General features: G+C 44.2%; 1 protein-coding gene across 3 annotated transcripts in view; it reads right to left on the bottom strand.

Moving 5' to 3' along the window:
- Positions 1–15888, bottom strand: part of LOC140496302 (meckelin-like) — a 169864-nt gene that overhangs the window by 11931 nt on the left and 142045 nt on the right. For all 3 annotated transcript variants that reach the window (XM_072595887.1, XM_072595886.1, XM_072595885.1), the window contains 2 exons: positions 8597–8713; positions 4779–4883 (listed from right to left, as the gene is read on the bottom strand). In XM_072595887.1, the coding sequence (XP_072451988.1) occupies positions 4779–4883; positions 8597–8713 (222 nt within the window). The remainder of the gene's footprint in view (positions 1–4778; positions 4884–8596; positions 8714–15888) is intronic.

The following is a 15888-nucleotide window of genomic DNA, read 5'->3' as shown; positions in this document are numbered from 1 at the left end:
AAATGAATGATCAGTGAATCCGCATTTGGTGGCATCAGTTGAGGATTGATCGGAGTGTCAGGAAGACTTGCTTCTCTTCAAATAACACCAAGGGTTTGTTTACATGCACTTTGCTCAATAGGCAAAGCCTCAGTTTAATATCTCATCCAATAATACAATGCTCCCTCACATCCTATATATGCTTGGGTGGGGGGGGGGGGGGGGAGAGATGTAGTCCACTGGACTAGTAACACAGAACTTTGGGCTAATAGTTTGAGGACCAGGGTTCAAAACCCACCATGGTGACAGTTGAATTCAATAAAAATGTGGAATAAAAAGATAGCCTACTGGCATCCATATTCCTGATGTCAATTTTTGTGAAACCCATCTGGTTCATCCATGCCCTTTAGGGGTGTAAATCTGCTCGATTTACCTGGTCTGGCTCATATGGGACTCTGGATCCACAGCAATGATGGGCAATTATTGATAGGTGATAAAAGCATAAACAAACGTTGAAAAATGCCAGATGCTATTTTAGCAAGTAATAGCCCAGTCCCAACAAATGGGCGACTTGACAAGGAAACGGGTCAGTGCAAATTTTGTGTAAAGTCAAGAGAAGAAGTGCAGTTTACAATGATTAGAGTCAGTAATTATTGAGAGTTTTGGGATCATGTGCTGTTGGCATCATGGGGGCCACAACAGCTACTGGACATTCTGGCACTTTGGCCAACCATTTAAACAGGTGGTCAAGATCTCGCTGGCATGCTGCTCTCCAATTTCTGGCAGCAGTGGATCAAAGAATGGCATTTTATATGGTTACTGCTCCTTCACCAGTCTCTGAAAGTTTAATACTACAATACCAACCTCCCAAGTGCATCCTTATCTCAGAGGATGAGGAGAGGAGGTCACCAAAAAGATATAAAGTTGTACTCTTAAAGAAGAGGGTGGCATGATGGGCTCAGTGGTTAGCACTGCTGCATCACAGCACCAGGGAACTGGGTTCAGTTCCACCCTCGGTGGAGATTGTCTGTGTGGAGTTTGCACGTTCTCCCTGTGTTAGTGTGGGTTTCCTCCAGATGCTCTGATTTCCTCCTACTGTCCAAAGATGTGGAGGTCAGGTGGATTGGCCATGCTTTAATTGCCCATTGTGTCCAGGGATGTGTTGGCGTCAGACATGGGAAGTACAGGGTTACAGGGATAGGATTGGGTGTGGTTGGGTTTGGGTGGGATCCTCTTTAGACGGTCGGTGTGGAACTTGATGGGTTGAATGGCCTGCCTCCCACACTGCAGTGATTCTGTGAAGAGGAAAATTAAAGCATGCTCATCTTTCCAAAATTGGTAAGCAGTTCCAAGCAACACTGGGAATTACTCTAGGGCAACGGTGATGCATTGGGAGAAGTAACAAAAATAAAATTGGCAGATGAGGAGGAACAAAAGGTTAAACAGATTATGCAAAAGAAAATTGGTTCAGATTGGACCAGGCTCTTTAAGATCCTGTTTCTTTGACAATTTTTTTGTGATTTAAAAACAGACTTCTATTTTTACTGATAGGGTTCAACACACCACACCCAGGGTCCCAGCTGTTGTCAAGAAAATATTAAAAGCATATTTCCTCCTGTACCCTCTGTTTGACCCTACAAGTATGCCACTTCAGAAGTATCTCTCTCCCACTGCAGAGTGCACGGGTCTCCCTGTCGTTGGGAATGTTGGATTGACGGGTCGGATTGAAGCTTTTGGAATAGACTCTTGTTGTTTTGGACAGCAGAGGCAGTAGGACAGCTGTGCGATTGCATTCATTCCGACCAGTCTTACAGAAGTATTTAACTCGTCGTTAATGTCAGAACACTTCTATGTCAGATGGTCTGTCATTTCAAAATGAAAACATTTGGTTTTTGAGTTTTCACTTGGCAAATGGTCAGATGGTAATCTGCATTTTCACTCCTCAGTTTGTTCCCCTCTACATCTCTCAGAACTGCATCTTCCCTTTGGGTGCTGAATGGTAACAGGTAACAGACAAGACAGCCAGGTAAGGACAGCTGGATTCCTTCACTAAAGGGCTTGAATGAATCTGTTGGACCTTTTTTTAAAAAGACAATTTGACACTTTGATGGTCATTGTTACTGATGTGTCTTGTGACTTTGTACATGTTGGTTCACATAGAGCAATCTAGCACTGGAACAGGCCCTTCGGCCCACCATGTCTATGCCGACCATGATGTCATTCTAAACTAATCCCATTTGCCCACACATGATCTATTCCCTGCTTATTTATGTGTCTTTCCAAAGGCCTCTTTAAAATTGCTCATGGATCTGCTTGTACCAGTTCCTCTGGAAGTGCGTTCCTGACACCTACCACTTTCTGCGCAAAAAACTTGCCTCACACATCTCCTTTGAACTTCCACCCTCAACCTATGCCGCCGAGTATTTGACATTTCCATTCTGGGAAAACCCCTCCGACTATCCATCTTATCCATGCCTCTCATTATTTTATATACTTCCATCAGGTTGCCCCTCTGCCTCTGATCCTCTAGCAAAAACAATTCAGATACATCCAACTTCTTCTTATAGCTAATACACTCCAAACCAGGCAACATCCTATAATTCCCTGCTGCACCTTCTCCAAAATGTTCAGAAAACATACACCACTTAAAATCAGGTTCTTGTTGAAACAGATGTCTTGAAGTTTATTTGCAATGTTAATTATTTACACGTCTATAATATCATGCATCTACACATAGTCTGAGTTCTGTGCTAACTGATGTTACGCTACATTACGCAAACGTAAGCCAACTAAACACACTACTAAGACAACATCTAAAGGTGAGGCAGACACCCTTACACTGCAACATCACGTCTTAATGTGACATAACTATCTGGAAAAGGATAAGCGTGCCTAGAGTGGAATCTATGTCTGTCTATCTACTATAGTCACTGATGTCAGCTTCATTAAGACCTGAACTGAGATTCTCAAAACTGCAATGGTAGGATTTGATTGCACGCGCTCTATCCGGTAAATATTACCAATACATTGCTGAATCACTATTTTACAGAGAAAACAAAAAAGACTCAAGTTCATTCCTTTCCACTTAACACTTGCTGTGCTGTGTAGGAGGAACGTCCATATTTTGACCATTCTGAGGATACACAGGTTCTCCTGTCTTTTTTGCTGGGTTCATTATGTCTGGTTTGTATTTACTCAAAGACCAATTGTTGTGTCTCTCCCAAAAGGGACAAATCTAATCAGCACAGACTGGAACCTGAACACAGGACCTCTTTAGGACTCGTGACTTTAGAACTTGGAGATGAGCTCAGCCAAGCATTTAATAAATCTGCTGAATAAACCACTGACTAGAAGATTTGGTACCCTTAATGCTGCACTGGGGATCAGCCCACTGTACAAACATAAACCCTGATACAAGATGTGAAACCATCTTGTATTGGGGTTTATGTTTGTAAAATGGGCTCTCCCGCAGTGCAGCACTAAGGGTACCATATATCAAAGTGGAGGTGGTAATGTCAATGGACGAGTCACCCAGATCCCAAAGTAAGGTTCTGTGGCAGATGGTGAAATTTGAGCCCAATTAAAATCTGGAATTAAAAGCTTGCCTAATGACAAACATGTAACCATTATCGACTGTCGTAAAAACTGATGATAAATTCCTCTGCCACTGCTAGATGTAAAATGTTTTCCTGGTGAATGGGCGATGATACCAAATTCAGGACTGCTTATTACATAATCTCATGTTGTTTGTAGGATATTTCTGGTATAGACTAGCAAGCAGTGTTTTCCACCCAACCCCAGCAACCTGAATACTATCATTCAAACCTGCATTCCATCGTATGACTGAGGGATTGCTGCACTGTCTGAGGTGCTGTCTTTCTGGAGAGACACTAAACCAAAGCCCTGTCTTCCCTCTCAGGTGGAAGTAAAATATCACAGGGTATTCTACAGGAGATCTGGATAATATTCATCTCTCAGTCAACACCACTAAAAACAAATAGCTTCTCTGCACTCCAAAATAATTCACTGGTATTTGATACACAGATGCAATAAGGCACTTCAGTGTTAAAAGTAGTACATTAATTGCTGGCCTTGTTGGTCAAATAATGGGCCAAAATACAGACAAGGTGCAGGTGTAGGCCATTTGGCCCCTCGAGCCTGAACTGCTATTTAATAAGATTGTGACTAATCTGATTGTAACCTCAATCTAACATTCCTGTCCGTCCCTGATAATCTTCCATCCCCTCCCTTAACCTCTTCCTTAAAGATATTCAAGGACTCTGTTTCCACCACCTGCATTGTGGGCAGCACGGTGGCACACGGGGCCTGTTTCCACACTGTAATGTAATCTAATCTAATCACCTTTTCAGGAAGAGAGTTCCTAAGACTCACAAATCTCTCTGAGAGGAAACAGAAAGTCAAACTCTATTTTCAAGGATCAAAAAAGATAATATTTAAATGATTTAAAATTGTAGGACCGAAGAGTTCTTTACAGTTAAATTGACAGAGGACTAAGTTGCAATATGATTGCTCTTAGCATAATGCACACTGACTTAAGCTGATGTATTCAACAGAGCTGAGCTCTTGTACCTTCATTAGGTAAAATGGCATTGCCAGGTGAAAGGACAGTGTGTTCATTTTCTACATCTCATGTGGTGCCCCTGGTGTGATTCCCCTTGACCTTATAACAAACTTCTAACATTCTTCTATCCAAGAGGCTTCATAACCCCACAACAGCCACACATTAACAATATCCCACTCTCATTCAGACAAGAAAGAAATGAAAGGCACCAGCTCACATGTTCAAGGAAGGATGAAAGGAACTTATTCATTGTGTAGTAGGCTTTCAGATTCTGCTGCAGGGTGGCTGAATCCTCACGAATGCTTCGATTAACTCTTGCAGCCTTCAAGGAGAAAGACAAAACAAACTTGAGAGCTCAATTTCAGGGTCACATTCCACATTAGATTCAGGTCCTTGTTAACCAACAAGGCATTTGGTTGATCAGCTCTCTACTGGTCTTTATGCTGCTCACAGATGTTCTCTCAATCTTCTTTATTTAATCTCATGAACAGAAACTTCTGTTCCTTTCTCATTCACGTTCTTACCTTGCTTTCACTCAAATGACTCTCATCCTCAACTACTCCCTGTCACAGTAAGTTCTATATTTGGCATTCTGTCGATAAAAAGTTCTTCTGAATCCCCTTTGAATTTATTAGTGACCACTATATATATCTATCTCCAAGGGGGACCATCTTCACAATTTAATGTATCCAATATACCACCATTCAGTCTTTCACTTTCTATAGAGCCTCATCCATCTTATATAATCTTGCAGCTCTGATACATTCTTATTTTCACCTTTGGAGGGTAGGAAACAGAAGTTGGGACAGTTTTTGACTTGCGCTTGCCTATACCACATGTACACAACTTACAGACACAAATTTATTCAGCACACACATATGCACATAACACACATGCACAGAACACACTCAGACTAATACCACACACACATAGACAGATCACACACACACAGATCACACACACAAACACGGATTTTTACAGGTTGTGCCTTCTTGGCATGGTGGAGACTCCTCTGTCCAATTGAACACAGTGTGTGGGTGGGCTATTAAACTGGGAAGGGTATCAGGGGCCTTACAGTTTAGATGGGGCAGCAGAGTGCAAAGTAAGGTCACTTGGAGTTGGGGTACGGAAGCACCCTGTTGCCAATATTGTCAAAGGTTTAATTTGAAAAATTAATTCAAGGTAACTACTCACTACCACCCTCTCCATGACAGTTAGGGATATGATGTTCCATCAAATAAATAACAAAAAAAATCAGTAGCCAGGCCACCACCACCAGGTAAACCCACTAAATGTGGCCTGTGGCAACTGCTGAACCCAGAGGGTAGGAAGGGCCTCGAGGACTATCTGAAACACTGATCTCCCTGGCCCCCATCCCCACAGTCATCGACTGCCCAGCTCCACACACCAAAACATGCCCACACAATGTCAGGAAGCCTGCAGGCTAACAGAAACTTGAATTAAGCTCTTAACGAGCCTGATCAGTGACTTTGTGCTCACAGGCTCCCAATTCCACCTCGGCTAAAATAGCACGGCTAGGAGGTAGAGACAAAAAACAGCAAGGAGGTTGTTGAGACTAACATCTGAGTCTACCCACTTCTGACCCCAGTTCCAGTGGGTGCTGGAAATGTAGCCCTCTATATCCCTTTTGCAGTATGCGAGGGAGATGAGAAACTAAATAAAAGAAGCAAAGAAAGCGTATGAGAAGAGCATGGCAGATAACATTTAAGTGAACACAATATTCTTTTACAAGCATATAAATGGGAAAAAGACTAATGGAAAAGTTGAGGGGCTGAGTAAGGCCTATTAAGAACTCATATTCTAGAGGCAAACTGCATTACTGAGATATTGAATAAGGACTTAAAAACTGTCTTTTCCAAGAAAGAAGAAGTTGCCAACTCTGAGTGAAAGCACAGACAGCTGAGACACGAAATGCTGATAAACAGAAGATATTAGAAAGACTGCATTCAAAGCTGAGCAGCCATCAAGACCAGAAGGGATGCATCTGAGGATGCTGAGGGAAGAATGGTTGGAAATTGTTGTTATACTGGCCATAACCTCCAACTTTGCTGAGGTTCAAGATTAGAGATAGCAACTATTATACTTTTGTGTGAAGATAAGGTCTGGCCAATCAGTTTAACCACAGTGTGAGGAAAGCTTTTGGAAACAATAATCCAGGATAAAATTAACAATAATTTGGACAAATATGGATTTTTTAAGGAAAGCCAGCACAGACCTATTTAGGGTAAATCACATTTAACAAACTTCACTAATATTTTTGCTGCTGTTACGTTAAAGATTGATGATGGTAATGTGGTCAACGTGATGCGAATGCACTTTGAAATAAAAGCCAATTGTTAAAGTGCCACATAAAAGGCTTATCTGCAAAGATCAATCACATGAACTAAACAGGAGCAATATGAAGGACTGACAGGAAACAGAGAGGAATGGTGAGCAACTGTTTTTCTGGGAGGTATACGGTGGTATCCTCAGGTGTCAGGATAAGGAGGACTGGACGACATAAATTATAGATATAATAGTAAGGCACAATTTCAAATTATGAAGATGACATAAATCAGTGTGAACTGTGAGGAGGACACAGGCTCTATGAATGGAAACAAAAGAGCACAAAACTGGTGAAAGTTTATAAAACAATGGTTCAGCTCAGCTGAAGTACTGTGACTAATTACAGGCCCCATACTTAAGGAAGGCTTTAGACGGTGTGCAAAGGCATTGATAAGAATGGTGACTCTGGTGAGTGACTTCAGCTACCTGGATAGTTTTCAGAAGCCAGCATTGTCTTGCTGAGAGAAGACGTGAATGCATCGTGTTTGAGATGTTCAAAATCATAAAGGATCTGGAAAGAGCAGGTAAGGAGAATATTCCCATTAGCAGAAGTACTGAGTGCCAGTGAACGTTGATTTAAGGTGAATGGCAAAAGGACCAAGTGACATCTGAGGAAAAAGCTCTGTTTATTCACTCATCCCTGTAATCCCCATAACCCCCATTAAGCCCGTCATCATCTTACACTATGTCACTAACACTGCTGTTGTCACTGGAAGAAGCTGAGTTTGTCAGTGCAACACTTCATCTTTTAAGAAGATGGCAGGTCACAAAAACAACTTGAATTAATGCCTCAAGTTTTAAAACAGACAAATGTTCCAGGGCACCTCCTCAGGAATGTATGTTCAGAGGAAAAAATAGAAGTCCAAGAGTCGGATTGTTTTGCAGGTGACTAAAGGCTTGGTTGAAGAGCTGGATTTAATTTTTGTCCATATCAGGAAGAAAGATAGAAAATAAGGGTGGATTACAGAGGGAAGTCCAGAGCTTTGGGCCTACACAACTGAAGACACACTCTGAAATAACTCCACAGAGGTCAGTATGCCGTCCCCAGTCACCCTTTATTTACACATCAAGAGTTCTTGACTTTCCAACTGATCCAGCTCCCTCAGAGGCAGCCATCAGAGTGAACAGGATGTCTGACACTCCTGTTTATACCTATCAGCCGGGACTCCCTGACTGGACCATATTAACAGCCCGAAGGAGGGAACTCATATTCTATGGGGTCCAGCTTGCTGACCTTGTTACATTCACAACACACTCACTAGTGTGCAGGACAAGCAACATGCAGTCCAAGCTATCAACAATAACTTGGGTGGCATGGTAGCTCATTGGTTAGCACCACTGCCTCACAGCACCAGGGTACTAGATTCAATTCCACTCTCTGGTAGCGGCCTGTGAGGAGTCTGCACATTCTCCCTGGCACGGGTTTCTTCTGGGTGCTCCGGTTTCCTTCCATAATCCAAAGATGTGCAGGTTAGGTAGGTAGCCCATGGGAAATGCAGGAATATGGAGCTTGGGTGGGATACTGTTCGGAGGATGTTTAGACTTGAAGATCTGAATGACCTACTTCCATGCTGTAGGGATTCTATGATTTTCTGAATAAACCACTGCTTCAACAGCAGTGAGGACAAATATTACATTTTTAAAATAATTAAATTCCTGAAACGTTGTTAGTAATAAAATCTGAAGTACCTCATTCAGCGGTGAGAGTATCCGATCGTATTGTTGTCTGACCTTGTTAGAAATTAAGACTTCAAAAGTCTGGACCTCCATATTGGGCTCGAGCCCTCTCATCGCACAAAGGTTATCCTGTAAAAAGTGAACATTTAGAAAACATTGTAATCAGATTGTTTCTGACCTTTCCTGAACAATAACCTCTCTGCACTCCCATCACCACCACTCCTCATCTCCATAGTCCCTCCCAAAATACACTGACTTCATCAATTTTCTTTCCCCATTGTGCAACCACGAGCTGGCACACGAGTTGATCGGCTGAATGGCCACCTGTTGTGTAATGTATCTGTGTCATTTAACCATCTCTGACTGTTTCTGCAGCTGGGTCCATTGGTGCCTCTGGACAGAGCAAATTCTGGGAATTCTGACTGGAAAAAGCATGTTAAACATAGACATAGACATAGAAGAATACAGCGCAGTACAGGCCCTTCGGCCCTCGATGTTGCGCCGATCAAAGCCCTCCTAACCTACACTAACCCACTATACTCCATATACCTATCCAATGCCCGCTTAAATACCCATAAAGAGGGAGAGTCCACCACTGCTACTGGCAGGGCATTCCATGAACTTACGACTCGCTGAGTGAAGAACCTACCCCTAACATCAGTCCTATATCTACCGCCCCTTAATTTAAAGCTATGCCCCCTTGTAATAGCTGACTCCATACGTGGAAAAAGGTTCTCACTGTCAACCCTATCTAACCCCCTAAATCATCTTGTACACCTCTATCAAGTCACCCCTAAACCTTCTTTTCTCCAATGAAAACAACCCCAAGTGCCTCAGCCTTTCCTCATAGGATCTTCCTACCATACCAGGTAACATCCTGGTAAACTTCCTCTGCACCCGTTCCAGTGCCTCCACATCCTTCCTATAGTATGGCGACCAAAACTGCACACAATATTCCAGATGCGGCCGCACCAGAGTCTTATACAACTGCAGCATGACCTCAGGACTCCGGAACTCAATTCCTCTACCAATAAAAGCCAGTACGCCATATGCCTTCTTCACTGCACTATTTACCTGGGTGGCAACTTTCAGAGATCTGTGTACATGGACACCAAGATCCCTCTGCTCTTCCACACTACCAAGTATCCGACCATTAGCCCAGTACCCCATCTTTTTGTTACTCTTACCAAAGTGAATCACCTCACACTTGGCTACATTGAACTCCATTTGCCACCTTTCTGCCCAGCTCTGCATCTTCTCTATATCCCGCTGTAACCTGCCACATCCTTCCTCACTGTCTACAACTCCTCCGACTTTCGTATCATCCGCAAACTTGCTCACCCAACCTTCTAACCCTTCCTCCAGGTCATTTATAAAAATGACAAACAGCAATGGTCCCAAAACAGATCCTTGCGGACAGTTTGTTTCAAAATTACTTACTTGTAGCGGGCAGCGGTGTTTTTTTTCTCTCTCTTCACAAAAAGAGCGGGAGCAGCAGAGGAAGTGACGGCAAACAGAGGGGCAGCTGGGAAGGAGAACAGTGAGTATAAATACTCACCCTTTAATCACCAACGGTCATTTGAGTGGGAGCAGCGGCCGAGGAAAAGCGAACCCGGGAGACTACAGCTAAGGTAAGACAGTTTGTTTCAAAATTACTTACCTATAGCGGGCAGCGGAAGTGAGGTTGGAGCGCATAGCTGGGCGGGAAGGTAAGTGATTAGTATTTGAGTGGGTGTGTTCTAGACCCCAGGTCCTACTTTCGTAGGGCCTCCCTCCCACCCTCCTCCTCTAACCTAACTTTAAAGTCCACAGGTTATTGACTCAGTGTTCTTGTTTTTGGAGACAAAGTGTACAGTCATGGCAGCGCAGGCGGTGGAATGTTCCTCCTGCAGGATGTTTGAGGTAGGGGTGACCACCGATACTCCTGCCGACTTCATCTGCAGGAAATGCAGTCAGATCCTGATCCTCACCGAACGAGTTAGGGAACTGGAACTGGAGCTGGATGAGCTGAGGATTATTCGAGAGGCTGAGAGGGTGATCGATAGAAGCTACAGGGACATAGTTACGCCGGAGAACAGAGGTAGCTGGGTAACAGTTAGAGGTGGGAAGGGGAAGAAGCAGGCAGTGCAGGGTTCCCCTGTGGTCGTTCCCCTAAAAAATAAGTATACAGCTTTGGAAACTGTTGGGGGGGACAGCCTTGCAGGTGTAAGCTGCAGTGAAGGGGTCTGTGGCTCTGAGACTCAGAAGGGAAAGGGGGAGAAGAGGAGAGCGCTAGTTATAGGGGACTCTCTAGTTAGAGGGACGGACAGGCAGTTCTGTGGACATGGGCAAGACTCTCGGATGGTTTGTTGCCTCCCAGGTGCTAGGGTCCGAGACGTCTCAGACCGTGTCTTCAGAATCCTTAAGGGGGAGGGTGTGCAGCCAGAAGTCGTGGTACACATTGGCACCAACGACATAGGTAGGAAGAGGGGTGGGGAGGTCATTCAAGAGCTCAAGGAGTTAGGCTGGAAGCTAAAAGCTAGGACAGAGTCGTCATCTCTGGGTTGTTGCTGGTGCCACGTGACAGAGAGGCAAAGAATAGGGAGAGAGTGCAGTTGAACACGTGGCTGCAAGGATGGTGTAGGAGGGAGGGCTTCAGATATTTGGACAATTGGACTGCATTCTGGGGAAGGTGGGACCTGTATAAACAGGACGGGTTGCACCTGAACCAGAAGGGCACCAATATCCTGGGGGGTAGGTTTGCTAGCACTCTTCGGGGGGGTTTAAACTAATTTGGCAGGGGGATGGGATCCGGATTTGTAGTCCAGCAAGTAAGCTAGCTGTGTGTCAGGATGCCCAAGACTGTAGGGAGGCTGTGGAGAAGGTAGCACTGACAGGGACTACTTGCGGACACAGAGATGGGCTCAAGTGTGTATACTTCAACGCAAGGAGTATCAGAAATAAGGTGGGTGAACTTAAGGCATGGATCAGTACTTGGGACTACGATGTTGTGGCCATCACGTAAACATGGATAGATGAGGGACAGGAATGGCTATTGGAGGTTCCTGGTTACAGATGTTTCAGTAAGATTAGGGAGGGTGGTAAAAAAGGAAGGTGGGTGGCATTGCTAATTAGAAATGGTATAACGGCTGCAGAAAGGAAGTTTGAGGGGGATCTGCCTCTGGAGGTAGTATGGGCTGAAGTCAGAAATAGGAAAGGTGCAGTCACCTTGTTGGGTGTTTATTATAGGCCCCCCAATAGCAGCAGAGATGTGGAGAAACAGATTGGGAAACAGATTTTGGAAAGGTGCAGAAGCCACAGGGTCGTAGTCATGGGCGACTTCAACTTCCCAAATATTGATTGGAAGCTCTTTAGATCAAGTAGATTGGATGGGGCGGTGTTTGTGCAGTGTGTCCAGGAAGCTTTTCTAACGCAGTATGTAGAGTGTCCAACCAGAGGGGAGGCCATATTGGGTTTGGTACTCGGTAATGAACTGGGACAAGTGGTGGGCTTGTTAGTGGGTGAACATTTTGGTGATGGTGACCACAATTCTGTGACTTTCACCTTGGTTATGGAGAGAGATAGGTGCGCACAACAAGGAAGATTTTACAATTGGGGGAAGGGAAATTACGATGCTGTAAGACAGGATTTGAGGAGCATACGTTGGGAGCATAGGCTGTCAGGGAAGGATGTGGTGGAAATGTGGAACTTTTTCAAGGAGTAGATACGACGTGTCCTTGATATGTATGTACCGATCAGGCAGGAAAGAAATGGTCGTGTGAGGGAGCCTTGGTTGACGAGGGAGGTTGAATGTCTAGTAAAGAGGAAGAAGGAGGCTTAAATAAGGTTGAGGAAACAGGGTTCAGACAGAGCAGTGGAGGGATACAGGATAGCCAGAAGGGACCTGAAGAAAGGGATTAGGAGAGCTAAGAGAGGGCATGAAAAATCCTTGGCGGATAGGATCAAGGATAACCCCAAGGCATTCTATGCGTATGTGAGAAACCTGAGAATGACGAGAACGAGGGTAGGTCCGATCAAGGACAGTAGTGGGAGACTGTGTATTGAGTCGGAAGAGATAGGAGAGGTCTTGAACAAGTACTTCTCTTCAGTATTTACGAACGAGAGGGACCATATTGTTGAAGAAGAGAGTGTGAAACGGACTGATGAGCTAGAAGAGATACTTGTTAGGAAGGAAGATGTGTTGGACATTTTGAACAACTTGAGGATAGACAAGTCCCCCGGGCCTGACGGGATATATCCTAGGATTATGTGGGAAGCAAGAGAGGAAATTGCAGTACCGTTGGCAATGATCTTCTCGTCTTCACTGGCAACGGGGGTGGTACCAAGGGACTGGAGAGTAGCGAATGTTGTGCCCCTGTTCAAAAAAGGGAATAGGGATAACACCGGGAATTACAGGCCAGTTAGTCTTACTTCTGTGGTAGGCAAAGTAATGGAAAGAGTACTGAGGGATAGGATTTATGAGTATCTGGAAAGACACTGCTTGATTAGGGACAGCCAGCACGGATTTGTGAAGGGTAGGTCTTGCCTTACAAGTCTTATTGAATTCTTCGAGGAGCTGACCAAGCATGTGGATGAGTGTAGAGCAGTGGATGTAGTGTACATGGATTTTAGTAAGGCATTTGATAAGGTTCCCCATGGTAGGCTTATGCAGAAAGTCAGGAGGCATGGGATAGAGGGAAATTTGGCCAATTGGATAGAAAACTGGCTAACCGGTCGAAGGCAGAGAGTGGTGGTAGATGGTAAATATTCAGCCTGGAGCCCAGTTACAAGTGGAGTTCCGCAGGGATCAGTTCTGGGTCCTCTGCTGTTTGTAATTTTTATTAATGACTTAGATGAGGGAGTCGAAGGGTGGGTCAGTAAATTTGCAGATGATACGAAGATAGGTGGAGTTGTGGACAGTGAGGAGGGCTGTTGTCGGCTGCAGAGGGACTTAGATATGATGCAGAGCTGGGCTGAGGAGTGGCAGATGGAGTTCAACCCTGCCAAGTGTGAGGTTGTCCATTTTGGGAGAACAAATAAGAATGCGGAATACAGGGTTAATGGTAGGGTTCTTAGTCAGGTGGAGGAACAGAGGGATCTTGGGGTCTATGTACATAGATCTTTGAAGGTTGCCACTCAGGTGGATAGAGTTTGTAAGAAGGCCTATGGAGTATTATCGTTCATTAGCAGAGGGATTGAATTCAAGAGTCGTGAAGTGGTGTTGCAGCTGTACAGGACTTTGGTTAGGCCACAGTTGGAGTACTGTGTGCAGTTCTGGTCGCCTCACTTTAGGAAAGATGTGGAAGCTTTGGAGAGGGTGCAGAGAAGATTTACCAGGATGTTGCCTGGAATGGAGAGTAGGTCGTACAAGGATAGGTTGAGAGTTCTCGGCCTTTTCTCGTTGGAACGGCGAAGGATGAAGGGCGACTTGTTAGAGGTTTATAAGATGATCAGAGGAATAGATAGAGTAGACAGTCAGAAACTTTTTCCCCGGGTACAACAGAGTGTTACAAGGGGACATAAATTTAAGGTGAAGGGTGGAAGGTATAGGGGAGATGTCAGGGGTGGGTTCTTTACCCAGAGAGTGGTGGGGGCATGGAATGCGCTGCCCGTGGGAGTGGTAGAATCAGAATCATTGGCGACCTTTAAGCGGCATTTGGATAGGTACATGGATGGGTGCTTAATCCAGGTTAGAAGTTCGGCACAACATCGTGGGCCGAAGGGCCTGTTCTGTGCTGTATTGTTCTATGTTCTATGTTCTAACACCACTAGTGACGGCACTCCAAGATGAACCTTTGCCATCAACTACTACCCTCTGTCTTCTTCCAGCCAGCCAATTCCTAATCCAAACCTCCAACTCACCCTCAATGCCATATCTCTGTATTTTCTGCAGTAGCCTACCATTGGGGACCTTATCAAACGCCTTACTAAAATCCATATATACCACATCTACCGCTTTCCCCTCATCTACCTCCTTAGTCACCTTCTCAAAGAATTCAATAAGGTTTGTGAGGCACGACCTGCCCTTCACAAAACCATGCTGACTATCCTTGATCACATTATTCTTATCCAGATGTGCATAAATCCTATCTCTTACAATTCTCTCTAAGACTTTGCCCACAACAGAAGTGAGACTCACTGGCCTATAGTTACTAGGATTATCCCTACTCCCCTTCTTGAACAAGGGAACCACGTTTGCTAGCCTCCAGTCCTCTGGCACTACTCCTGTAGACAAAGAGGACACAAAAATCAAGGCCAATGGCTCTGCAATCTCCTCCCTTGCTTCCCAGAGAATCCGAGGATAAATGCCATCAGGCCCAGGGGACTTATCTATTTTCACCCTTGCCAGAATTTCCAACACCTCTTCTCTACATATCTCAAAGCCATGCATTCTACTTATTCGTGCCTCAGTATTCATATCGACAACAATGTCCTGTTCCTGAGTGAATACTGACGAAAAGTATTCATTCAGTGCCTCCCCAATCTCTTCAGCCTCCACACGCAACTTCCCATTACTATCCTTGATTGGACCTATTCCTACCCTAGTCATTCTTTTATTCCTAACATACCTATAGAAAGCCTTGAACGTAATGTTCTTGAACATATGAACCTTTTCTTCCTTGAAGGTGAAGGAAAAGAATAAATGTCCATGATTTAGATTTCCTCCAGTACTGACTTTCCTGTACTCCCTGCAGCCAAGCATCCAAATAACTGCAAAGGAAGAATCAGGAACGTTTCTCCCTCTTTCCTAGTGAATAGTCTGGAAAAAGGGATCATAGTCTTTGAATAGTGGAGATGAGGATAGATTTCTTCATTAGAAGATGGTGAACCTTTTGGAATTCTCTATCCCAGAGGGCTGCAATGGTTCAGTTGTATTATCACTAGACTATTAACCCAAGTAATGTTCTGGGAATACAGGTTCAAATCCTGCCATGGTAGAATTTGAATTTAATTTTTAAAAAATCTGGAATTAAGAGACTTATGATGACCATGAAACAACTGTCAGGAAAACCCATCTGGTTCTTTTACGTCCTTTAGTCCTGGTCTGGACGACATGTGACTCCAGACCCACCAATGATCAAATCTCAATGTAGTTAATGACTCTCTGAGATGGACATTAAATGTTGGCCGAGCCAGTGATGCCTGGTCCCTGGTTCTGACAGGTCTGACACGGATAGGGTCAAAGGAAATTCAAGGGTTATGGAAATAAGGCAGGAAAGTGGAATTATGATAAAGATTAAACCACGATTTCATTAAATGGAGGAAGAAATACAAGACAGTTTATATCTTATCTTAATTCCTAATTTTTTAATGTTCTCATTTGA

The sequence above is a fragment of the Chiloscyllium punctatum genome, chromosome 26 (assembly GCF_047496795.1).
Source record: "Chiloscyllium punctatum isolate Juve2018m chromosome 26, sChiPun1.3, whole genome shotgun sequence".
Classification (NCBI taxonomy): domain Eukaryota; kingdom Metazoa; phylum Chordata; class Chondrichthyes; order Orectolobiformes; family Hemiscylliidae; genus Chiloscyllium; species Chiloscyllium punctatum.
The sequence above is the reverse complement of the archived record's forward strand: the minus strand, read 5'-3'. Positions and strand labels throughout refer to the sequence as shown.